Genomic DNA, 25,875 nt, shown 5'->3' with positions numbered 1-25,875 from the left:
CTGGGAAAAAAAAACTTTGGATTGTAAACAAAATAATAAATGCAAGTTTTGTTATACAGAAAACATCAAAACACAACGTGACGGAAGAGTTTACAAAACTCGGAGAGGTTGCAAGAGGGCTGACAATCACAGGAGCTCAATGCAGAGTTTTAGGGAAAAACAGCAAGACTGCAATAAAATGAAAATAAAAAATAAAAGCTGGTTCCATTAAATAACAGCTTACTGGGTAGTACAACATACAAAGCTGAACAGCAATCTATTTTAGGTGCAGTGCAAAACTCTGGAGATTGGCATATCTTAATTGCATGACAGAGCATAGCCTATAAAAAGCCAGTGAAGGAGACAAAGTCAGAAACTTCCTAGAGTGTTCAGAATTAGCACCAGTAACAGGCCACTTACACGCTCTTACATCTGTAGGCATCAGGAGCTCAGACAGGGTGATTGTAACCTCTAAGAACAATGTTAAGACAGGCATGCATTCTGTTTCACTGTCAAACACATCTACAAATCTCAATTATGCAGAAGATACCTGAAAGCAAGATCTTTAAAGTGGACGGGCAATCTTCAGTCTAGAAAAGATCCATTTGACAAGGGCACACTATATTATATAACTGTGTTACTGTACACACTTTACTATATTGGTGTTTCTTTTGGGGGTGAAGTAACAGAATAACAGCGATGCCGTGCTATGGATTTCAGGTTCCCAGCTGCCTGTGATGAGCATGGAGATTTCTGGTCGAGACACAGCTCTGCACCACAGGAAGGACTTAGGAGCGGACACCTGGCAGAGGGGGATAATCCCACGTTCTGGAGACAGGCCCCACAGATTTTCTTTTAGGCAGGAGGCATTTTCCATTGAGAAGGTGTGACATTCACACGTGTGAAAGCTTTGACACGCGCCCTGTCAACTCCCCTTTTAGCAGTAGCGTGGCTCATTTGGGGAAGTGAGAGCTACTGTAGAAACCAGCTGGAACAGACCGCAAAGGAAAACTCTGAGAGCCGGTTTACCGGATGTTAATAATTGAACTGTACAGTAGTGGAGTGCAACACCAAAAGCACAAGTGAATCTGAAACTACTTGCTGCTAACAATCAATATACAGTACCTGCAGGATTAAAGGCCCCTAAAAGCGTCCTATTATTCAATGACATGGAAAACTACACTATCTCAAGGTTCACAAAAATAATATGGATAAGGAACAAATAAATCTCACGCTACTTCAAGCTGCACTACAATGCAATAATGACGTGTTTTGTGCTACGGCAAGTCCAGAAATGTGTTTATCTTCACTGTCTTCCAGATTATATCAAGTGAAAAACATCTGAGACCAAAATCCCCAACGGACATATGGGAAGGGCCGATAACACGAGCAGCAGATCTCAGACACACTTACAGACAAAGTGAACCTGTTTGTTTCTTACTGGAAAAAAAAACAGCATTCTAACAATAATCGTACACACCTCAGCTTCAGATTCAACACACGGCACCAATCAATACGGTTGTTTCCTCTGCTCAGCAGAATTGCAAACGTCTTTATTGATCCAGCATCTATCTGACTGGGCTACCTCCAATGCTCGGTAATTGAGTTTAACACCCCGGAAGGCAGCTGACAAAGAAACGACACCACAGGAGATTTGAGAAAAAGACGAGGTGCTGTGTGCTTTATCTTGGACACTTATCGTACTGGATGACTGTAAACAAAATGAAAGATTTCTCCAACATAGCAGGATTTAGAAGGAAAGTGCCTGTTGTGGCTATAAACAAAACAGAGAACAGAATAATGATCTTGGAACTTTTTTTCCTTAAAAAAAGGTTCATTAAGACTCAGTTACTGCTGAGGTTTAATGGAAATTTTGCGAAGTAAACACATTAAATGTAAATGTTGCTAAATAACACTTTCTATTTCAAGAAATCACACTAATTTCGCTAAGATTCTCCCAAGATTTTTTTATAGCAGTGACAGTGTGCTAAAAAAAACACATATCCCCAGAAAGGATTCACAAGCAAGTTATACAAACCTATGTTAATGTTAAGGTGTTTCTCCAATGTGACATTTTAACCTCGTACTGGACAACAGAAATGGCAGAATGTTACTGTAAGGAAATTACAACTGCAAACACTGAATTAGAAAGAGAAAGCACACTCTGACCCTATAGTCAAAATATGCCATATGTGCAATGAAATATTTATGGAATAACTACTCACTTTAGAATACACATACCATATTTTAAAAGACTCGATAGTTCCCAATTCAAACAGGAAACTGATTCAAACAATTACCACCTACAGACCCCATGAACAGAAGCTGGAGAAGCCTTGAACTTGTTGATTTCACTGAGAATACTGCAAAACTATGAAAACCGCAGGGTACGTAACCATTATCCCTGCCGAACAATGCCTGGCATGATGATGACAGAGACCGCCGTTATTCCGCTGCGTGTCGCTCATCCGAAGATCTCCAGAGAGGGGAGGGCTTCCCAAACCAGGCTCCACGCCCACTGTCTGAGCAGGAGAGTGCACTGCACTCCTCCTCCCTCAGCTGCTGCACCCCTGCACATTTCCTGACACACAGCAGCTCGGGTCATGAGCTTGGGCACCCACTCTCATTTTTAAACAATATAGGATGCACATACACACTTGCCATTATAAAATTACTTGTGCCCTACTCAGAGATTTGTAAAAACTCACTGGATAAAACAATTGTAGCACCTGGGGAGAACTGTAGCCTTTACTCTTTCACGCAGTTAATCCAGAAACAGAGCTCTCAGACATTTCTAATATTGTCTTCCAGAACCAGCTACATGTTCTTTCTTTGTTCAAGCTTTGGCACCTTTGAAGGCAAATGCAGACACTGTGCAGAGACAACCTGAACTCCACCACTGATGTGATTGCTCTATCAGGACACCTTACTTCTAACCTACTGTACAGGACGTGCAAGAAGGACTCTTCTGCATTATCTGAAAACACACCACCAATTAAAGACACCTAATTAAATATCCAACATCTGAAAAGTCAACAAAAGACTTCACTCCTTTTTTGCAGTGAATTGAAAACTGTGACTGGGCCAGGTTCCCGGAGGAAGTGAATTAGCTGCAAAGTCACTTGACAGTCTGCCAGAGAACGAACAACTGCTTGAGATATTCTGCAGTTCCCCCGTCCTCGAGAGAAGACACATACAATACATCACCCCAGGCCTAAAGCACCTCTCCAGCACTCGCAATGACAGAGCTTCAAAACTAACCCCTTTTGCGAACAGAAAAATAAACCAGAACAGAAGAGAAAACTAAAAAAACCTGTCTTCCGTTTCCTACCATAGATCGTACATCTGTACAATTTGCAAAGCACATCATCTTTTAGAGTCATCTTTTAAGTCTGGGGGTCAGGCAGTTCACACACCTGGCAAAAATGTTAATATGGACATTGGCTGCAAGACGCACTTAATGACAGTTTGCATGTTGCCCTAAAATCACAGCAGAACATCTATTGTGTACAATGGTTTCGCTATTGTTATTGATTCCTGTTTTGACAAGACGGTGGACAGCACGGCGCAGTCACATGGATACTTTCTTGCACGCAGAAAGGGTACTCACAAGGTTGACATGCAGTGTCCTTTAAAAAAAAAAAAGACTCCCACTACATGAGACAGGTAACAAACGAGAAAAGGCCATCCAGCCCTCCTCGTCTAATTGGGAAGAGTAGATCGATCCCAGGATCTTGGAAGAAGCTTCAACAACAGGGCTGGGTAGTTCGCTCCATATTCTCACAACCCTGTGGGTAACAGTGTTCCGCTTCTTGGTTTTAAACACAGACCTCTGCTTGTTTCTTTGCAGCCGACACACTGACACAGCTCCCTGCTCGAAGCTCTTCATACTAACTTCGCCGTGACCCGTGCCTCATGTCCGAATGAAGTCGACAAGTCTCTCCAGCTGAGCAAACCTGGTCCAGAGCTCTCCTTCGGCACTGAGCAAGTGACAACAGAGGTTCGCCGCTTCCAAGACAGCAGGGTGAGGAAAAAGGCTTTAACTGAATCCAGACTGAGCAAACACGATGGCCTTCTTTGAAACAGACAAAAACAGAATGACAAAACCAGGGTGAGACTTGTCTGTAGCACTTTCTGTTTAAAGACGTGTGCCGTCTGAGAACACTGCCCTCTACTTTAAAGCAGCACAATCAGAGGATGCTCACTTGACCTTCACAGTGGGTGACACTTGAGCCCTGAAATCACCACTGTAGTGCATGAATAAAAAAAAAATGCACAATTTAGGAGAACAGAGCTAATTTACATAAGTAGTGCACAGTGTCACCTAACTGACAAGGGCACACCTGAATTAATTGTTGGAATGAATCATAATGACCCTCTGCCACTTTAGAAGAGGCATGAAATGAACAGACACCCAGCCTCACTCACATGGAGGGTTTTCTGTAGCCAAAAAAAGAACATTTCATACCTTATATGACCAAATCAGCTAAAGCAGTTTTTTTTTATTCCAATATAATTAGAGTATCTAACAGTTGAATTGCTTGTTAATGCAATCAATTCAAAATAAAGCCACAAGAGGAAAAACACAAAATTTCAATTAAAGGCTGTAAGACTGTCCTTGAGTACCCCGGCACTCCAGTGCTGCTGCTGTTCAAAAGCAATCCCAATTATGGCAATTTAACACAACGGATGGCTCAGCAAATCAGCATCCACAGCCCTCTGATCCGATGACTTCAGGGTAAACACGGAACCACACAGGGAACCCACAAAACAATCCAACAGGGGCAAGTGTTCTCCAGAAGCACGATTCTGCTTCTTTCATTGATAACTCTTCCCTCTTCTTCTGTACTACTCAACTCTCTACACTTGCCCGTTTAATACAAACTTAAGCCTCCAAATACACTTTCAAATGCACTGACAGTAACATCTTTCATTTTTCACACATTGATGATGAGTAATAGTTTAATAGTATTTCCTAGAACACCTTAGTATGGGCTGTTCAACGATCTAAGCAGCGCGTGGCTGTTTTCCTAATGTTTTATCGGCTGCCGTTTCAGTGCAAAATCATGACCTTTAAAGCATACTGATACCGTACTTCATACCTTGTCAGCGCTCGGGTGCTTTTAAAAGCCTGCGGCTGCAAGACTTGGTTAAAAAATAAGTGGCTGCCTCATGGGAGAGAGATGCACGTCCAAACACAAACATGACACCAATACAGGGGTTCCCACGCTAATCCTGGGGACCTATGCACCTGCTGACTGAGCTCTCAGTTGCATGAACCCTTAATTGACCTAGTAAGAGGTACACTTTCCCCTCTTTAAATGCTCTCAGTCCCCAGACGTATTGGAAGCTCCCTTTTAACTCTTGTGATTCATGGGTCACACAGAGGATCTCCAACTTGCACAGAGTCAAAAAGGTTCCAATCGAGCAATGTGCTGGGTCAATTAAAGGATTCAATTACGTAACGAGCTCAGCTGGAATGGAAACGAACGCCAGTGCGATCCCCAGAACCACAAGCCCCTGCACTAAAGTACTGAAGTCAGTTTTCTTTTAATGCTAAGGAACTTTCTGAAACCTGAGTGATTCCCTACTGTTAAAATATTAAACACGTTGCACTTTCAGATTATATAACATTTTCTTGAACTGCGAATTTATCCTCTGAGCAGAGTGGCAAGAAACAGTTTTCTCAAGGCACTTCTGGCTTGCATACCGATGGTAACACAGCTGACAGAGTGCCAACATCTTATAGACTTTCAATGTGATACTTAAACATAACGATTTTACTTTCTAAACTTCCTGCCAGCAGCGAACACATTTGTGAGTTATAGTGCTGGTTTTATTACCGTTTTCAGAAAGACAAGGATGCACATACTGCAACAGTAACACACAGAATACTCAACCAGCACGCATTTATGATGGATTATTAAGAAATATCATCAATAAGATGGTTGTTATTATTATTATTATTATTGAAAGAAGAATAATTATTTTTATGAATGAGACCAAGCTTTATCTAGATAAGGCACATTCAACTGATAAGACTGCTCATGATATTTCACTTTCAGACACGCAGGTGGGTTTTTTTTTTAAACAGATTCAGACGAAACCCCCCTGGCATGAGGGCGCTCCAGAGCGCCGGCATTTGTAAGCATTGTAAACCTGACCCCAACGTGACGTGCCCACCTTTAAACCCAAGAACCACGCGTTCCCGCAGCGACACTGCTGCAATAATATTGCAATTAAAAAAAAAAATGAAGGTCCCGGAATGACGGGATTCCTAGTGAAATGTGAATGCGTTGCGTTGCAGGGCCGCTCATGCTCAGGAAACGCAGTGACGCGAACTGCACGATGCGTCTCCTAACAGGTGCGCACACCCCTTCAGTTAACCATCACTACCAGCTCCTTCAAAACACCGGGCTGAACAAGACCAGGGCACACGAAAAACCCTGCACAATAACGGGGAGGCTTGGCTTGTCTCACCGCCTGACATCTGGCCATTTCGGCGGAGGGCTGGCCTTAATTCGCTACAAAAAAAAAAACATCCACAAACCCTCATGAGGTGCGGCTGAGTAACTGCGTAACGAGAGCTGCACAATGTAAACCGAGGTGCAAACGATATCGGTAGATAAAGCTGCTTTTTTGCGCGGTTGGTTGGGTGGTTGTTGCTTTTGCTCTGGTTTTCGATGGAAACGACCCAGACAACCTAGACAAAAGTCACTTCTCCGATATCCGGGGGGGCTGGAGTGACAGCTACTCGCAGCCGAGAATAAATGAGCAAGTTCCAGCCAAGCACCGGTCGCCTCCGCGCTCCTGCGAACAATTTGGCTCCAGAAGAGCCGCACCCCCACCCCCCCCCGGCAGAAATGTATGTTTCTTCACCCAGCCATGATGAAATTAAATATCCCCCCGAAACAGTGACATTCTAGAAAATGCCTGGCCAACGCAACCGACTGCAAACACCGTTTCCAGCCTACCTTCTCAAAGGAAACGTTGAGGGTCGGGGGGAGGCGGGGTGTAGTTACTCCCGTCAGAAAGGCAGCGGCGTTACTGTATATCCTTTACATTTTCGGAGAAATGTGCCTCGTACTCGACCAGCGCTCAGCTCCCAGGTCGCTGCTGCTCCTGCTCCTCCTGCTCCACTACTTCGGCGGCCGATGCCCGCGGGGCAGCTCCTTCCGGTTCTGCACCGTGGAAAGTAGGCTCGCACGATCGCCGCAGCGCCGCCTAGCGGGCCCTGGCCGCACGGCTTTTCCTGCCCGGGAAGGGCGGCGCACTGGGCAAGCAATGACACAGGCCGGCGGGAGCGAACGGTGGCGCACCCACAGCCCCAGTGCCCCCCGGTGGCAGAGCGGTGAACTACACCCTCTGGAAACAAACAACCACTCTAGTCTCCTTGAGGGGTATTGAATGCTAATAAAAACAACTAAACCCCATAAATAGTGAAATCAAACATCATATAATTTAACTTAATTTTAGTGTCTGTAGCTGCTCCATTTTCTAGTTCTGCTAGGACTTCCTGCTCAATTAAATTGTACCATATTTAAAACAAAAACACCAGAAAGGTATAATGAAATATTTTTAATGAAGACTCTTAACTGTACTTTGATCTCTCTATTTAATTATTATGTTTTTATTTAATTTTTGAATGCTTTTCCTCTTCTTAAAATTATATATTTTGTGGCTTTTTTAATTTGTTGCCAAATACTTCCCTCTGATATCTTTTTTATCCCTGATTGTTAAGAAATTTGTCCACAATGGTTTCAGCATGCCTGAAAGTTTGAATTTGTCCTGAACATCTATTTTACAAAAGCTTGCGCCGTATGTATTTGTAGGATATGGACTATCATACAAAAACAATTAAATATGTATTTATTAAATAATGCTACAAATAAGTGAATATTTTCTGGAAAAATAATTTGTGGGACCCTTCAGAACTGATATAAAAATGGATTCAGAAATTTTCTGCAGTCTAGCATGTTGCAGAAATCAATTCTTAATATTATAAATGAATTATTATGATTAACAGATTTATAGATTGGTGGAAAACAAATTACTTTATATTCTAGCAGTAATGGCAATGCTGATAATAATTGATTGTTCCTCCCCTGTAACAGAGTTTCAGTTTTTACATTTTTAAACACAGAAATCAGGTAGAATGAGCTAACCCCCAATTTAAAGTTTAAGCAGCAGTTACATTTGACAGGATCCCCACTAGAAGATTCCTGGTGCAATTTCCATTGGGTTCCAGTAGAAATTAGCAAAGGGTTTCTCATGGTCTGAACTGCTATTTATTGGTTTAAGATGCTCAAGAAATTAACGTCTACTGGTAATGAAAATGACTACCATCAGACAGCGTGTCTCTCTGTCATAGTCTTACTGAATTTCCTCTTTGGGCTGGTGTTTTGTGAGGCGAGTCTGAGAATTTGCCAATTCCATCGCGCATCGGCTCATACTTCGGAAAAGGAGAAGGGGGGAGGAATTTCTGGACATTTCAAATGAGTATGAAGGCGATTGCAACAATAGATGCGAGGCTGGTGGGCGCACAAGGGTGTCGCCCACACAGATGCAATCTCAGCACAGCCCTGAGGCTGCTGCAAGGCTGTTCTCTGACCCAGGAAGCAGTTCCCAGCGCCGACAAGTTGCTCCGTCAGGCTGCAGGCGGCACTCATTCACTCGCTGTTGCAATTGAACCGTGAGGCTTAATTAGCGATTTCTGGTAGCAGCTCGGGAGGGTGGGTAGGTAGGTAGGTTTCCTCGTCTTGAAACTCCGGCATTTGGCTGCTGCCGTGAAGACCGCGCTATTAAACTGACGGTAAGGCTCTGGTCTCATCAGTAAGGTGTACTGGCGACTGCTAGTCTCTGGTATAGGGACCGGGGCGGTGTGTATGCGTGTGGTGGTGGCGGGGGGTGTCGTTTTTCTTCCTGACAGTAACAGTACAGGCAAAACTGCATGTTGCAATTGCAAAATGTTTTTTTTTGGGGGGGCTCCCCAGCGCCCTGATTGTCAAATGTATCCCCCCAGTAGCTACTGCTTTGAAAGCGAGCTGCCTGAACTACTCCTATTGTGCACCTGCCTTCCTTTGACTTGTAAACGAATCAAACGCACAGATTTCACACGTTTTAGGGTTCGGCTATTACTGGAATTAGGTTTATCGCTGGTGCCGGCAAGCGATTTAAATGTATCATCAGTTTTGTTAACCGTTGTTTATTATGAAACCCGAACCGACATTGGCAGTAGTACACAATGGTTTATTTCTTTGTGTTGAATTTGCGTAAGTGCATGCTGCCGTCTGCAGATATGGTAGTTGATATCGTTTTTGTTGATTGCACAGCGCAGGGTTATTGCAATTTTGTTAAGCCCATTTTGCTGGTAAAAGCCGCACGGAGCTACAGTAATTATAGCCCCTAACAGTCCTAGTTCGTTTTATGATTTTTCGTTTGACATTCTGCCACTTGAAATTTAGTTTGAGAATTAACGCTTATATATCTATATGTTATAGACTTAAGCTGTATTGTTTGAAATCTTTCATTCGAAATCTTCCGTCCAAAGGAGAGTTAACTAGGTCAACGAACAAGCGTTTCGAATTTTTCTTCCAGGGAATGTGTGAATAACAGACCCACAGGTGAGCAGTAAATGTCGAAAGGGCAGGTTCTCTGTGCAGGTAGGAGCTCCAGGTCTCCCCCTTGTGCCACGTGCTCTCGTTCACCTCACAGGTTTTTCAGCGGGGGGGACTAATGAGCCTTAAAGACCAGCGCCTACCTAATCGTCTTGTTGATAAGCTTTCTAGCCCCAGTCTGGTGCTGTGATCAGCCATGAGGTCCTTTTGCATCGCAGACGCATACGGAGCTGAACGGTTGGCAGTTGTGCTCAGGGGGGTACAGCTCCAGTCCTGGGGGGCCCACAATGTTCCTGGGGTTCCTTACACGTTATTTGAGCTCGTTATTTGCTTAATGGGCCAAAGCTGAAGCCCCTCCTTGTCCCGAGAAGATGGGGGTTTAAAGAGGTGTGTGAATCCTGCTGGAGGGCAGCCCTTGAGCACGGAGATCAGATAGACGGGGAGAGAAGCAGGGGGTCAGAGCGCAGGGTCGGCCATTTATACGGCGCCCCTGGAGCAGCTGGGGTGAAGGGCCTTGATCAGGGGCCCAATGGAGTAGGATTCCTCTGCCGGCCGCGGGATACGAACTGGCAACCTCCCAGCCACAGAACCAACGCTCCGCCCTCCCGATGGGCTCTCCCGAGTGGCACAGCCCTTAGTCAGTCAGTTAGTTAGCGAGCTGAATCCGGGCGGCGTTGCTTCGCCTCGCTGCGCACGAGGGCGGTGGAGTGTCCCTATCCCGAGGAGGGGGAGAGGCCTGTTGGTGCACAGGCACATTTGGGAAGGGAAACCTGCTCAAAAGTAGGGCCTATGAATCAGGTCAGGTATGTTTGCGAGCAGTCTGCCGAACGCAGCCTGCGAGATCGCTGTCCCGTCAGCACCTGCTCTGGGCTGGGGAGGGACAGTTGAGGGACACGAGGGGCTGATCGTGCGTTTATATGTATGCAGATCGGTCTTTGTTCTAGCAAAGGGGGGAGGGAGGAGGGAGGAAACAAGATAAAATATCGTTTTTTGAAAAGCGAAAATGGTCTCAGGTCAAAATGGGCTTCGAATAAGAACCGAAGAATCCTGACAAACGAGAGGAGACCTGTTTGGCTCTTCTAGCCTGTTTTGGCAGGTAGTGATGATAGTGATATAGTAGTGGTAGTGCGCCGGTCTCTCTGCTGAGGCGGTTTCGGTACTGCGGTTGGCACTGTTATGTGCTACAGCTGGAGGTCAGACAGTAGCGCGCCTGGTGCCGGATGATGAGCAGTCGGCGCTCAGATATCTGTCTTCGGGCTGTTTCCCCTCGTCCAGGAGCTGTCCTTTAAGCAGCAGCGGAGGCCGCGATGGGCATGGGGTAAACGGCTGCTCGGGGGGGATTATGGGAGACGGGGAGCATGACTGAAGACGCGCTTAGTAACGTCAACTCCCAGTCGTCCCTGAAGACCGTGGCGCTGCGGGTCGGGGAGCTCCCTCTTTCGCTCTACAGCTCCCTCCCACAGGTAAGGGGTCCGGCGCTGGGCTGGCGCTTCGTCCTGGGGACTGTTTTGCGGCGGGCGGGGGGGAAGGCCAGGAGAGACCCTTCATGCAACAGGGAGCCACTGGGCTTTGTACAGCCGCAGATAAGATCACGACCCTGGTGTTTCGGGGCTCGGTTTCACACTGCGGCTGCTCTCTCATCACTGTTGCATGCCTCCTTCATGCTCTGCATCCTGATTCCGCGCCCAGCCCTGCTCTGCGCACACACAGACACATCTGTGTCCCACCCTGTTGTCTTACTGCGCGGTGCCTTTACAGCTGAGCTGCTCCATTGATTGAAGCGATAACACTTAGTGGCTCTGATAAGCATTCCTGCCACACACGAAACTCACAGAATCCACGTTCTCAGTCCTGGTTTTGTTCCTAAATAATGCAGTTTATCAGGAGAACTGATATCCATAAGGAATAATATGATTATCTTGTGAATTAGTTTTCTTAATTGATGACGTGTATCCAAAACTGAGAATAACAATCCTGACTCTGTATCAGGTTTGATCCTTAATACGGGGCTTCATATTGATGTAGGTTGTGTTCTCGAAACTAGGCTGTGCTATGGTGCTTTTGTGTTGGCTACAGAGACTGTTGTGTTCAGACCGAAAACGTTTTCTGTGGGAATGGGAGACGAGTAAGGTTGCGTTCAGAGGCCCCAGTGTCGCCAACGTGCCTGTTGGTATAGAAGCATCGCTTGAGGAATGAGTGTTTGAATGGAGAGCTGTAAGTGTTCGATCTCCGTCAGTGCGAGGCGAAGATTAGAAAAGACGGATGTGCCTCCAGACGGAAGGCTGGTGCAGCCGGGGAAGTGGTTTGTGGAACGTATTAGCAAGTGCGGTGGAGGTGGCCAAGATCATAAATCCAGCCAAGAGAGAGACTGGTTTTATCAACCAGCTTTGAGTCTGTCTGGTATTGATACTGTTTCCAAAACGGAGGTGTACTCCACGAAGAAATGACTGTAGTAGACTTGCAACAACTCTTTTCCTGCTCTTTAGTAGTATAGTTAGAAATTCTGCGTTCAGTCTGGCTGACCTGCTTGGCAGTTTTGTCTTGCAGCTGGGAGTGCAATATTGAAGGGACAGCTTTCTTCCACTGCTGGACATGGTCAAATTGCAATGTAAAATGCAGTACCATTGCTTCCGTTCATTTGAGATGATGCGTAAAATGCACAATACTGTATGACGAAGGTGAAATTTGCCCCTTATGGATCCATTTTTGTTTACTGTTTTGGCTCCACTGGAATAACGGGCAATATCTAAAGATTGCGCATAAAAAAAAGCATGGTACCGAATGTTCTAGCGCTGATGAGATTTGCACGCTCTGTGATGTGATCTCGGTTTATCTGCAGCTCTTTTATTTTGTTACGATTCACAGTGGTATTCATAAAGAGCCCAGGGCTGAGTGCAGCTTAATCCAGTCCGTTTGTAATGCCTTTTCTTGTTTAATCTCCGCAAGCTCTCCTTCAGAGTCAGGCCGGCTCTGACGTGCTTGCAGCTCCCAGCCCCAGTTGTCTTCCTTTCCTCCCCCAGGTGAGATGCAGCCCTGGCGTGAAAAAGCTGTTTGCTGTCGCTGCCTTCGGCGCCGTGTCTCTGATTTTCCTTGCTCGTCACTTCAAAAGGAGGAAAGGGAAGACTAAAAAGACACCACAGCCTCCATGGGGTCAGGAGAACTTCGTCCCAGGATTCCTCACCACTGCCCCCTCCGAGAAAGGTAGAGCAGATGGGCACGGTAATAGCTGTTGTTTTAGTTTGTTGTAAAAACGAATGATTTCCTTATATGCGGAGATTCAAGTGAACAGGAAGGTTCGGTACATTTCCCTGCTTGGATTTCACACCGTTCCGCAAAAAAACAAAGCAGGCCGCGCCGTTTCTGAACGTCTCCGTGCTGTGCCGGTGTGACTCTCTCGTCTAGCGGAAAGTGAAGCAGAGTACATCACTCGTGTCCGATGATCATGCATCCAGGAACCTCAAGCAACCAGAAAAAAAAATTAATAGAAATTAAGCAGAATTAATATTAAAATAAAAAAACCTCAGCAATAGTGTAAGTTTGCACTGCACTGCTTTGCTCGCCTCCCATCAGTGCACCTGGTTTTATTTCCATTGTACTCTCGTATTAGGTGACTTAATTTCAGTTCTTTATCACCGTGCTTGCGTCGTGTTGATTTAGGCCAGGTGTCATTGTGTACCGGTTCGCTTTGATCTGATCCATCTGAAAATCCTCATTTCCGGGACCTCTGACCCCCCGTTTCATCCAGACACAAGGCAGTGCACTGCACAACAGAAACGAAACCCACAAGGCAGGAAACATTTGAAATAGTTCTTTAAAGGGTCTTTCATCATGTTCCTTTGCTGTGGGTTTTTTTTGTTTGTTTGATCGGAACGTGGAGTTTGAAAACGCTGCACGTCGCATGCTGAATAAGCTTGGGCAGCATATTTCTTTTGCTTGTTTTCAATACCGTGTCTTTAATTCTTAAAATCCATTATTATCGCTGCGGTGCGACTCACTGTAGTGAGAATGCAGTATGTTCTCGAGGTATGGAATATACAGAATGTGTGCTTCCGGTCTGTAAAGTCTGTTACATTAGTGGCCTGTCCTGTTCATGGTGAGGCCCAGGAGGTCTAATGGGTCACTTGGAGTAATCAGTTTGCAAAACCTTTGCCTTGACCTAAGCAAGAGATGTGGTCAATTAGGTAGTTTAGAAATCATTTGGAAAATCTTTAAATCAAAAATGAAAAGCTCAACACCCTGCAGATCCAAGTCTGTATGAGCTGCTGACTTCAGGGTGACCTGTAGGACCGGCTGGACTGTGACTCTCCAGGGCCAGAGTCGGCCACCCTGGTCGATTTGTAAACGTGTAGAACATCCCGTAGGCATGACTTGGACGTTCCTTTGTGTCTAATTGACTGCTTTGGTTTTTCTGTTCGATAGATTCAAGCCGCTCCAGTAGCAGACAGAATCTCAGCCTTTCCTTGAACTCCAAGGCTGGTCAGACCTACAATCTCTATCCCAATGGAGCGCTTTGCAGCAGGTTTTCTGGTTCAGCACAAAGTCTGGCCTCAGTAAGACTCTTTTGCCATCATTTCTCCCTCTTTTCAATGATATAGAGGTTGTAGTTTAAAACAAGTTTTAACTCAAGTGTCTGTTGTTGAATAAACTGCCATCTGAGTGACCTGTATCTTAACTAAACCCTTCAAGTGTCTTTCAGTTTCTTTTGTAGCTGCAAATACATTAGAATTCTTCTATTTTTAATCAGTTGAATCATGAATAACGAAAAGAATTTGAATTAAATGTATGTATAAATAAATATTGAAAATAAATCCAGCCTGTTTCTAAGAGCGATGGAAGTACAAACGCAGAGAAAGCGAACTGATTAACGGAGGGGCTGTGCTTTGCCATTGTCCGAGTTCTTCCTTGAAGTAACCTGCCATTTGACTGCTTTTCCCCAGGCAAACAGTGTCAATTCTTCAAACAGCTGCGCGTGTGCCAACAACTCCAGCTCCTGGGACAAGGCGGCAGAGGACAACGAAATAAACGCAGTCAACATCCCCGTGACAACCCCGGAGAACCTGTACCTCATGGGTGCGTTCACTCTGAGGCTCGGGTGAAGTGAACCAGTTCAGGACTCATTCCAGTGTCTACTTATCCCATCGTGTCTGTCATTTGTTGTGTATGCAGTTGCTCCATCCATCCATTTTTCTAGCCTCTTCTTCCAACACAGAGTTGCAGGGGAGCTGGAGCCTATCCCAGCAGGCAACGGGTCCACTGCAGGGCACACAGTCACGCCAGGGCCGGTTTTCCCAGAAGCCGGTTAACCCATCAGTATATCTTTGGGCTGTGGAAGGAAATCGGAACACCTAGACAAAATCCATGCAAGCACAGCGCAAACATACAAACAGCGCGCAGAGAGCTCCCCAAGAATTGACCCCTGGGCCTCGGCGCTGCAAGGCAGCAATGCACAGCACTGCGCCAGCGTGCCGCCCACTGCATGCAACTGACGTAGGATGCATTTTGATGGGGGGAGAATCTTGCTGCGTTTCCAAAATATTCATGGTTCCGATTGGTCGTGCAGCAATTATGCATATTTGAGATAAATTATGTAAAGCTTTTGCTTGCATGTGCACATTTAAAATTAATTTAACGGAGCATTCCGATCTTCAGCTTATTAGAAGTCTTTTTTTGCGGCGCAGGGAGAATCGTTGGTCCGGGGCGCAGCCTGGCGCCTCTCTTTTCCGATGCTAGAGCTGGTGACCGGCCTGAAGCCGTCTCGTCCTTGCATGGGCTCGTGGCCGAGCGCTGTGGTGCACGTGCCTCGTGGCCGAAACAGCTTGCACTCGCACGTGGATGGAGATGTGTGCACGCGTGTTCAGACGCTGAATTATAACCAAGAGCAGCGTGCCCGCCTTAGGCAGAGTTGGACTTCTTAAGTGAAATTTCAGAGTTCCGTACAAGTGGGAGGCTCACACTACAGCTGGATTAGTGGAGTAGCCTATATGGAGCTATGTAAATAGTCGCACGGCTTGAGATGAGATTAGATGAGGGAGCCTGCGAGCTGCAAAGGAATAAGCGCTGGTTAATGCCCATTGCAGGGAATTGAAAAGAAAACAGAGGAAAACTGCAGGATGTTTCAGATGAGGAGCTTTCCTCAAGTTGTATGGAGGAGAGAGGGAGAAAACGGGAATGTTTCTGGGTATTTTTCTATTTTTCAGCATCTAATCGGACTCTAGTTTTACACTTGTCCCGTACGGTGCAAATGCTCGGTATTCAAATGGCTCCTTCCCTGAATTTGTACCTGCACCAACGTTGTTTCGTAAGTCAGGAAAGCGTGATGGGAAAGGAAGGTTTGCGCTAGCCGGAGGTCCCTAGCAGACACGAGCCTGTCCAAGGCTAGTAAACGAGCTACGAGGGCCCTTGGTGGTCATTGCTTAGCTCAGTCAGGAGTCCACTGGGACATTGGGAGCTCCTGGTGTCTCCTGGGTGCCAGACGGTGATTCTCCGGAAAGAGAAGTCTCGCCACTGCCCCTCAGCTGTGCGCGCCTGGCTCTAACAGCGGCTGTCCGGCACAGGTATGGAGCTCTTTGAGGAGGCTCTGCGGCGCTGGGAGCAGGCCCTGACTTTCCGAAGCCGCCAGGCAGAGGACGAGGCAGACTGCAGCTCCATCAAGCTGGGGGCGGGAGACGCCATCGCCGAGGAGAGTGTGGAGGTGAGCCTGGAGCCACTACTTCCTGTTCTTGTGTCACACCGGCGGCACGGCATCACGCCGTAAGACGACAGCAGACAAAAGCCCGTTTATTGTAATGCAGGGGGTTGTTTTATTCTTCCTGCTTGGGAAAGCACAGTTTTGCAGGCCCCAGCTACACAATAGCACACCATCAAGTCATGAGGTGTTTCAGTTTTTGTATTACGTGCTACTGGATATTCTGAGGCATAGTTACTTACAGGGCTCTAGCTGAATGGGTAAAGATGATCGCCCGCAGGTTGGGCTATATGCTCAAAGGTTTAAGTCCGGGCCTTGTCACTAGCTGCATGTGATGGGATTTCCCAAGTAGTTGTACACGATTGATGGAGCACAGCAGGATGAGATCAGTCGAGTAGAGCCCTCTCAGCAACCCCTGTAGCATCACGGGCTCTGTCTGTGATAAGCACCCCTCTCCTCCAATCAGCACTGAACCTCTGTACTGGGAGGCGGGGCCTGTTATGTTTTGAGGGGGTGTGGCTAAGGAATGGGAGGAGTCAGAGGAGTCTGCACTTCCTTATTCTCCCCCCGTGTGCAGTCATAGGGTTCAAAGCCTTGAGCAGAGACTTGAAAAACATGCAAAAGATTATTCCAGATCCAGTGAGTATTTAAAAAAATGAGCAATTCCATAAAAAAAACATTTCCTTTTTAGAATTATTTGAGATTTCCAACTGAATCAGATGTGCTTAGGGTATCTGACTAAAGGAAATTTATAGACTGCAAGTAGTTATTACGAGATAGAAATTTGTAGACCTTATGAATGAACACTGACTTTTCTAAATATACTGATTGGGGAACAATTAATAGATTTTGAAAGGCTAATACATATTGAGTTCATATTTTATATATTTTTTTCCCATTAAAGCAAAATACTTGTGGTATTTTGAAGTGGAGGCCAGTTTAAAGGTTAAATATTTAGAGTCACTAACGTCACTTTTTCAAGCCTACAGATTGTAAGATTAAAGGATGACTTATTGATAGATTTCCTGCAGCAAAAGAAAATCGCTTCTGTGTCAGTCCTGAAGAGTCATATGCTCTTAATGAAATAAAAACAACTCTGCAAAATTATAGTTGCTCTTGCACAGTACTTCTCCTGGGGTTTGAACCACTGTTCTTGAGGTGTCTTGGGTTTCCGTTCAGGAGACCCTCCGGGTGGACTGGTCCTGGCGACTGCTGTGCTTTTGCCCTAGGTGTTGCTGACGAGTGCGTTTCCCTCTCCACAGGACATCATGAGTGCCGAGTTCATCCACAAGCTGGAGTCCGTGCTGCAGAGAGCCTACCGCCTGCAGGAGGAATTCGAGGCCACTCTGGGATCCTCAGACCCCTCTTCTCTCGCTAATGACATCGGTAATTGTGTGGTCGCAGAACAGCGCGTCTTGACTGTGTCCTTTAGGGGGAAACATTGAAGAGGAGCTTTGGTAGAGCTAGGGCAGAAACTGCGGGAGCATTACACAGTTCTCAGGTGTTAATTAGCCCTTTATTCTTCCTTTTTTGTGTCTTAACTAAATATATGTAACTAAAATACCCAACTTACACAGTCCGATATAAAGAGGTAAAAACAACTCCCGTTAATCCATAGGCTCCTTGCCTGGTGTAAAATGACTCTTTGAAAAATAGTTAGGAAGCTGTGTAAAAATGTGTTAGCCATTTGGTGCTCATAAAAGTCTGCTCTGTGACAGCACAAAATGTCCGAGGCATTTGAGTTAACTGTGTGCTGGAGAGTTTGAGCCTGGCTTGGCTTCTTCTGCATGATTTTACAAGAATGCTCTGTCTGTGTGTTTAAGATGCATCATTTATCACTGAGGTGAATGTCCTAGGAGAAGAGGGCTGATTTCTTTAAACTGTAAAGAGATCTACGCTTGTGTTGCTGTAGTATCGGTGTTAGGGGGTCAATCAATAAGGTTTTAAATGACATTTGGAAGCCCTGTATAAACAAGAGGCAGGATACAGAAACCCTCAATTGTAGACGTTTCACCAGAGGCAGAAGCTAAATTAATGAGCATTATGTTCTCAGGTCAGTATAACAATATTTTGCACATTTTACAATCTTTAGTCTGAAGTCCCACCTAGGTCATCTAAGGCCCTCCTATTGCAGAACTGTGATCCCTACCTTCTGAATTTTGAAACGGGTGGTTACTGTAGCTCCCGCACCAGCTGTGGGGCTATTTTAGTGACCCCTCACAGCTCTGCCTCGGAACTGCTGCCTCTGAAAAATAAAAATAGATTTTGCTGCACCCTTTCAGTTTCCGCGCGGGCGGTGGGACTAAATCTGGTGTCTGTGTGTTGTCTGTTTATGCTGCGTTCCCAGCAGTCACACTGGCCCCTGCGTGTAGCGTCCTGTCCGAGACCGTTACTGGCGAGATTCGCTGTGTCTTTGTCAGACTGAGGAAGACAACGCGCGACAAGCGCGAGGCTCTCGGCGTTGCTTCCGTGAAACGTGGATCTAAACCCGCGCTGGGTCTTTCAGACCAGTTGTAATCCCCCTGTTGCTTATGACAGGCTGTTTGCCAGACCCCTGCTGTAATGGCAGGCTGTTTCAAGAAATATCAGACATGTCTGAATCTCTCTTGGCGAGCTCTGGAATCAGACGGGACCCTTGGTAACAGGCCCACACGGGAACCAGCAAACAACCGAGGACAGCGAACATTTTTGCAACTGCTCCACCTGTCGCTTAGCACATATGCCTGACAAAAGGGCAATTCATTCACACTCATTCCCAGCAGAAAGGCTGTGTGCCTGTAGTTGTTGTGTTCTGGCTGCCAGCCTGCAGGCTGACTTGGTGCACCCTATAACTGGATGGGTTGCCGGAGAGACTCAGTATCAGTCCTGTTCCTCATCAGGCTGACTATTGTGCAGTACAGAGTGAATTAACCGGTAGAAATCAAAGTCTTCTCAATGACCTCTAACAGCATGGCAGTATGGAGCCTAAATAAGTACGTCGGGTTTGATCTGGTATGCATTGATTATTTTCGTCTGTGTTGTGCTCTCCGTGTTTGGCTCCACTACAGAATATCCCGTGTGTATCGCCCAGTGAGTACTGGGACTGGGCCTTTGTCTTTTCCCAGAAAAACGGCTAATAAGCAGGTTTCAGCCCACCGCTTCGCATACAGTGACGTGTGAGGTGTGTTCAGGCGGCTGTTGTGACCCCACTGCCACCTCCGTGCAGGTGTGGAGGCCACCGGTCCCTGCCCATTCTCTTTCCCCCTGATCGTCACCAGAGGGCAGCACTGTGCGCTGTGCCAGGCTACCCTGCCGGTCTGTCCCAAGAAAACATGGAGCCGAATATAGCCACGGACTCGCATTCGTGTCCGTCACTTACCTCAGCAGAACGAGGCGGCTGCCAATCCCAAAGAGCCCTGCAGCAGGGAGCCCTGGAAGCTTCCAGGGACAGAGACCCCTTTCCGGAGCGGAGACTCGCTGATTCCTTTTCCAGAGGGCTGGCCCACCGGTGGGGGGAGAATACTTTTAAAATCGCTTGCCTGCCTCTGATCGGGCATTGCTTTGTCTGTGGATTCTTAGGTAGCCTGTCTGCGGTTCCTCTTCAACAACCTCACCCTGCAGTCCATGTGGGTCCTAATGCCCCAGTGTAGTGACGGGGACACTATACTGTAAACAGGCGCCGTCCTTCGGATGAGACGTAAAACCGAGGTCCTGACTCACTGTGGTCATTAAAAATCCCAGGGCGTTTCTCAAAAAGAGTAGTGGTGTAACCCCGGTGTCCTGGCCAAATTTCCCATTGGCCCTTACCAATCATGACCTCCTAATAATCCCCCTCTATGAATTGGCTTCATTATTCTGCTCTCCTCCCCACCGATATCTGATGTGTGGTGAGCGTTCTGGCGCACTATGGCTGCCGTCGCATCATCCAGGTGGGGCTGCACATTGGTGGTGGTGGAGGGGATCCCCATTACCTGTAAAGCGCTTTGAGTGGAGTGTCCAGAAAAGCGCTATATAAGTGTAAGCAATTATTATTATTATTATTATTATTATTATTATTATTATTATTATTATTATTATTATTTGCGCGATCCAGTGGAGTGGGAGGCCATGAGAGGGGACGAGCCCATTCAGCTCGCTCAGGTGCAAGGGGCTAATTGGCCTGTGGTTGTCATCCTGCTGCTTCTTCATAAGAGCCAGGGGACTGGCTTTGACATCATGGCTGGGTTGCTTGTTCCATACAGGGAGTATGGCTTCCGTTATTAGCTAGCGAACCAGCCATATTGGTGAAGCCCATGAAACAGCTGGATGAGATCCTTAGATCAACTAACTGCTAACTGCCCGAGAGGCTGGACAGGGTGAGTGGCCTCCCCTCATTCGTGACTGTTCTTGTGTTCTCAAACACACAAGAACTGCACACGTACGCAGTGCCCAGACTAACGCAGCACCCTCCCATAACATTCACCTCGCATCATGAATTCATTTAGGCTCTCAAGCCTTCATGACTCATGGGGAAAAAAAGGCAAGGCCCTTTCATGAATAGTAGTGACCATGCAAACTCTTTCAAAAAAATATTTTGCTGCTGAGGGGGGTTCTGTGTGTTGCGGTGATGCCCTTAACCCCCTGTTCATGTTGTCTGCGTCTTTCCTGGAGCTGGGTTCATATGTGCTCCAGTCCTGTAGATATTCACTAGCAAACTGCCCGAGCGCTTTTTATACATGACCTTTCTCAGCTGTCAAATCATATTATTCACATTAATCTGAGTCTTTCGAGAACTGGCTGCAGTGTCTTGCATGGCAATTGAGCACCGCAGTTACCCATCTGTACCTTTGACAGCAGATGCTGTTCTTATCCCTTCAGTCTTTGAAAGGGGCACTTGGACGTCAGCCTGAAATGAGAGCATTGCATCCGTCTTCCAGGCATTAATAGGTAAAATAGAAATAGTGTCATCTACAGGCAGCCTATGTAGAAACTTGGCATTTGTGGCACACTTACACAAACCACGCTGTGCGTCTTAAAAGCACACTTCATCATAAATATTAAATTGTGAGTCTTTATCTTGTGTTTAGGTCAGGTCATAAGAATATAAAGGTTCCAGAACAGATAGAACGGGTGACATCATCCAGTGTGGAAAGAAGTGTCTCCTGCTGCTGTCCAGAATGGTTATGTGTGACTGTATATACATCAATAACTTAGATGAGTAACTAGGACTGTGGATTGAAATTCATTGTTCGATGTCTGTTCGCTAATTCTTTTTTTTTTATTTTGTGTGTAATCTGTAAGTTCACCAAACCTTTTCTAGATAGTCCTATTCCCAATTTTCCATTTGTTGTCCAAAATAATTTGCAACGGGTCTGCACTCCAAAACTCACATGCTTCTGCCATCTTTATTTTAACAAGAGGGAAAGTTCTTTCTGCAAAACATATCCAAATGGCAAACATGAAGTTTCTCTCAAGTGGGGTCCTTGATATTTTTCTGCCTGGCATAAAGTATGATTCATTTTATTGAGTTTTTAGAGCACTTTTCATCCCTATTATAGCAAAAACTGATGTAATGATACATGAAAGCACACAATCGTTGTGGAACTTTGGTACTGAAGATTTCTTAGTTTTGTAATTTGGAATGTTAGGTCAAAGAATGGGAAAGATTCCCCACATTTTAACACCCCCAAGGTGCAGAGCATGTAGTTACTGTCAGTTTCAGTGTCCCTCTTCGATGCTTCACATGTCTCCTGAGTGCAAGATGAGACTGAGGATAATCAGAAATGGCTGCAATTGCTTGAGGTTAATCTGAAACATTGGGACTCGGATTGAGCTTCACTGCGGGGAATAACGATCTAATAATTGTGTGCAGTGCTGCTTCTGTGGCTGGGGTTTCCATTAAGATAAGAACATGCATCTTTCAGACCACTGGCTGTAAAGAAAACAATATAAGATCTGACTGTTCTGAAGTCAGGAGTCACGTCTCATCTAATTTTCATTGCTTAAAATTATTCACAAGTCACAATATTTTGATGATCTAAAACATGCTGCATGTTACAGATCCTAGTTTTGTTTTTCCTCTAGAAGTAGTGAATTTAGAACATGCTGATTGCTCTGCTCCCTGGCAGAACAGTCCTGCTGGTGTGTTATTTGAGCCTCAGTACTTTGAGTTATCCGAGCGCATGAGAGCTATGTGGTGGGATTCTTCCAGAAGCAGGTGACATTCAGTCAGCTAGAGCTTCTCCTCACTGTCTTCTCGAAGTATATTGGACTGACTGACTTCCACTGAGGGGACTGTTCTGAGCTTGTCTTCACTCAGGACCTGCTGACTCTGGTTCTGTCTTTTCTTAGGGTATTTCCTTCACGATACAATGGGAGTTTAAACTGCCTATCACACTTGCTAGTTGCCGATCCATCCAAGTATCTAATTTCATCCATTTCTTGAAAGAACCCAGGGTATCTGCTACAACAACATGTTTCGGTAGTTCATTCTCAACTCTCACACCCTCGTGCTGTGATGAAGTTAATCCGTATTCCACCCTGCAGTGAGGGTCACCAGTTGTGATCCTCGATAGCCAGTGAGTTCAGAGGTTTTTCAGGTCTCTTCAAAGCAGCAAGACCCAGAGAGTGGGGGGAAGGTGTTAAATTGGTCAGTTTAAGTTGCTAATGAGCTGATTAACCTTGTTGAGGGTTTAGTTGAGTAAGAGATGGAAAGAAAGCCTGAAGACACAATCTTCGGGACCAGAATGGTTGTGGCAGAGGGGGAATATCTTTACCCTTAGAAGTTTCTTGCTATTTCCAGCTGAACTCTTGATTCAGCTTATTATACTTGATCATGATTATATGATTATAATATGACTATATTCCCACCTAACGCTAACTGATCTGTATTTGTTTATGATTGTTTTTAACATGTTTTTTCAACTCTAAAGGGGTAAGATGGAGTAAATTTTTAATTTGTGGGTTTCAAAACGCCCTTTATTCTGGAAGCATCCTCTGCAGATAACCGATATTGTGGGAGTGCTGGACACAGTTCCATTTCCAGCTGTATCTCTTCCTCGGTAATTAGTTAACTGTGAAGTTGTTTGGACAAAAATAAGGGAGCAGCCATTTAATAAGTAAGCTGAGGAATAACAGAGCACTACTGTCTGCGTTCCTGCAGTCAGCTCGCCTCAGTAATCGAGGGCCCAGTAAGACTGAAAACCCAAAATGACAAAGTTCCTCTAGAACCAAGGTTGAAGACTGCTGCTCGGGGATCTTCGAAACTGACTTTACCACACAGTTAAGCGTCTCGTACCCGAGATTGTTTGTGTGCTCCTGGTATCTGTTAATCAGCCAGAGACACTGCAGTTGGAGAGCGCTTGCTGTAGTCGTGCAGTTTGCTGCTTCATAATGACTTCATGACAGGAATTTGATGCTGGCAGTCCATTGGCTCGTGGTTTAATTGGTGAGGTGCGACGAAATCGGTACCTTTTCAAATTAAGGAATGTATTCTGTTTCTTCTGAGGTCTACCAAGTAAATCCCTAAAAAGGCTGAAGAGCGGCCCAAGAATGTCTGATGAAAAACAATTTAAATACCCCTGTAGACGTGATGCATTTTGCTCAAAATCCAAGTCTGCCTGTCTTCATTCTGGCCTGATTAAGTGTTTTTGGAGCTACAGTTAAATTCTTCAGGGACTGTCTGTACCTTAATCCTTCACAGAGCTGCTTAGACAGCTCATTCTGCTCTTGAAGTCTTCAGATGAGAAAACTTTGAAGAATACTGTATTTTTTTTGTGGTGTTAGAGCTAACCTCTTAGGACCTTCAGTGTTTATACGGTAAGGAACAAATGTGTTCTTTTACAGGGCATAAAAATAATTCCGAGTAGATCGTTTATACTGGTGGTAGCATGGAGACATTCCAGCTGGTAGAGAAACAAGACTGTTAAAGCTCTTTGGTTTGTTGGCCACTCACTTCTAGCATAGGCTATGAACATGAAAATGAAATCCATGTTTTTCTTTGGCCTTTGGCCTTTTCTTCTGCATCATCCCCAAACGATACTGACACGAGCAGTGTAAACAACCTGAAGGCAGCACCACTGATTATATTCACCCCTAAATCGCAGAAACGCCCTAGATCGTTTTGAGGTGACACATTTACGTTTTAAAATTTTGCAAATTGCTGAAGAAAGTGTGAAAATTCCTGACGAACCTACAGGACCCCCTGAGATGAGTCACAAGAAAGTTATATGTAATCGATGAGTAAACGGTTCCATTGAACAAACTGGCATTCAGCTGTTTTTAGCTTCTGAGAGGTTCTTAATATAGCCAAGCCACAGTAACTGATAGGAGTGACATTAGCTCGCTGTAAGGTGATATTGAGAGGAAACAGAGGCCATCAATCACAGGGTTTGTGTCAGACACCAGACAACAGGCAAAGTGACACACCAGATTTAAGCAGAGCAGCTTCAGCAGGAGCTGTGAAGTGGCCAGCCTGGGAGAGTTGACATTGAAATAAAGCAGAAATTCATGTTGCGGTGTGATGAGAGCCATAAGCTCTGAGGATTGATGTGGTCCTCCCAGACAAAATAAAACAGCAGCCCTAGTTCCACAAGAGCCGTGCAGATCCCCAGTTGACCGATGGCTTCATCTCCCATCTTTTCATTAGCTTCCATCATGGGTTCGTGTTGACAGGAAGATGAGGCTGGGCAAGTCGAACTGACTTGTTTCATTTCTTGAACTGTAACATTGCGTTTCAGTCTAGACAGCTCCCACTGAAATGGAGCATAAGTGATGACTGACTGACACGCGAGGACCTGAAATTGGGGATCCAGGTCTGCTGGATAGCTACTAGCCACTAGTTTTCCCATCAAGAATGAAGGATCCCCAGCAAGGTTCATACTGTTTACTTCTCCAGGTTTTCTATTGTAATTTCATGTGATTTTGAAGCATTGCATCTTTTTTTTCGTGGTTTATTTAGCTTTTACTAGAGTGACAAAGTCGGCATGTAAACCTTTCATTTTGAAGTTGAATGGACGTCGGCGCAAACCGCAGAAACTGGTGAAATTGTACGTTGGGCAAGCCAGCCACAAGCAGGCCAGCAGATCTAAAATAAATGAGTAAAGGTTAATTCCACACTGAAAGTCTTTTTTTTTTCTATTAAGTGTGCAATGAACCTCTGCTTGTGTCTTTCGAAAGCTGAAGCCTCAAGACTCTTAACCTCTTCTGGTTACAAATGTGCACAGAAAATAAGGTTATTTTTAAGCTTTAATGAGACCATTATCTCTCCTCTCCCAGTCTGTTACATTATTATCTTAACGTCCACCAAACACTGCGATCTTATTTCCTCATTCAACAGCTTGAGGCCAGCAGCTTTCGATACTGCATGTATTTGTGTAAACCACAGTGCTACAGGCACTGTAAGAGAAAAGCTTTTATCAGAACGAATCTCTCAAACGTTTTACATTTTTAATGAAGTAATCAAGAAGCCAAAGCACAGCTTAAAATGGACAAGATGTGACAGATTCAGATGTGATCTGTGTTTTGTTTTTTTCCCTCTACTCATTTCTCAAATGTTTCGAACATGAGAAAGTTAATGACTTTACCTTAAGCTAAATGGAAATCCCTGCTGCCCTCACTGGCGGCTCATTTTCAGGG

At 45.4% G+C, this 25,875-nt stretch overlaps 2 protein-coding genes across 3 annotated transcripts in view; one reads left to right on the top strand and one right to left on the bottom strand.

Moving 5' to 3' along the window:
- Window positions 1-7,157, bottom strand: part of usp33 (ubiquitin specific peptidase 33) — a 30,716-nt gene extending 23,559 nt beyond the window's left edge. For both annotated transcript variants that reach the window (XM_006634682.3, XM_015355370.2), the window contains exon 1: window positions 6,954-7,157. The gene's annotated coding sequence lies outside the window, so the exon portion shown is untranslated. The remainder of the gene's footprint in view (window positions 1-6,953) is intronic.
- Window positions 7,158-8,590: 1,433 nt separating this feature from the next.
- The window catches only part of miga1 (mitoguardin 1), a 30,501-nt gene continuing 13,216 nt past the window's right edge, over window positions 8,591-25,875 (top strand). Inside the window, exons 1-7 of the mRNA XM_006634683.3 lie at window positions 8,591-8,791; window positions 10,872-11,059; window positions 12,617-12,797; window positions 14,016-14,146; window positions 14,534-14,666; window positions 16,151-16,287; window positions 17,544-17,667. Coding sequence (XP_006634746.2) covers window positions 10,955-11,059; window positions 12,617-12,797; window positions 14,016-14,146; window positions 14,534-14,666; window positions 16,151-16,287; window positions 17,544-17,667 — 811 coding nt within the window. The 5' untranslated portion in view covers window positions 8,591-8,791; window positions 10,872-10,954. The remainder of the gene's footprint in view (window positions 8,792-10,871; window positions 11,060-12,616; window positions 12,798-14,015; window positions 14,147-14,533; window positions 14,667-16,150; window positions 16,288-17,543; window positions 17,668-25,875) is intronic.

This window comes from Lepisosteus oculatus, chromosome 9 (genome assembly GCF_040954835.1).
Source record: "Lepisosteus oculatus isolate fLepOcu1 chromosome 9, fLepOcu1.hap2, whole genome shotgun sequence".
Taxonomy (NCBI): domain Eukaryota; kingdom Metazoa; phylum Chordata; class Actinopteri; order Semionotiformes; family Lepisosteidae; genus Lepisosteus; species Lepisosteus oculatus.
This window is presented reverse-complemented; position numbering and strand designations above follow the sequence as displayed.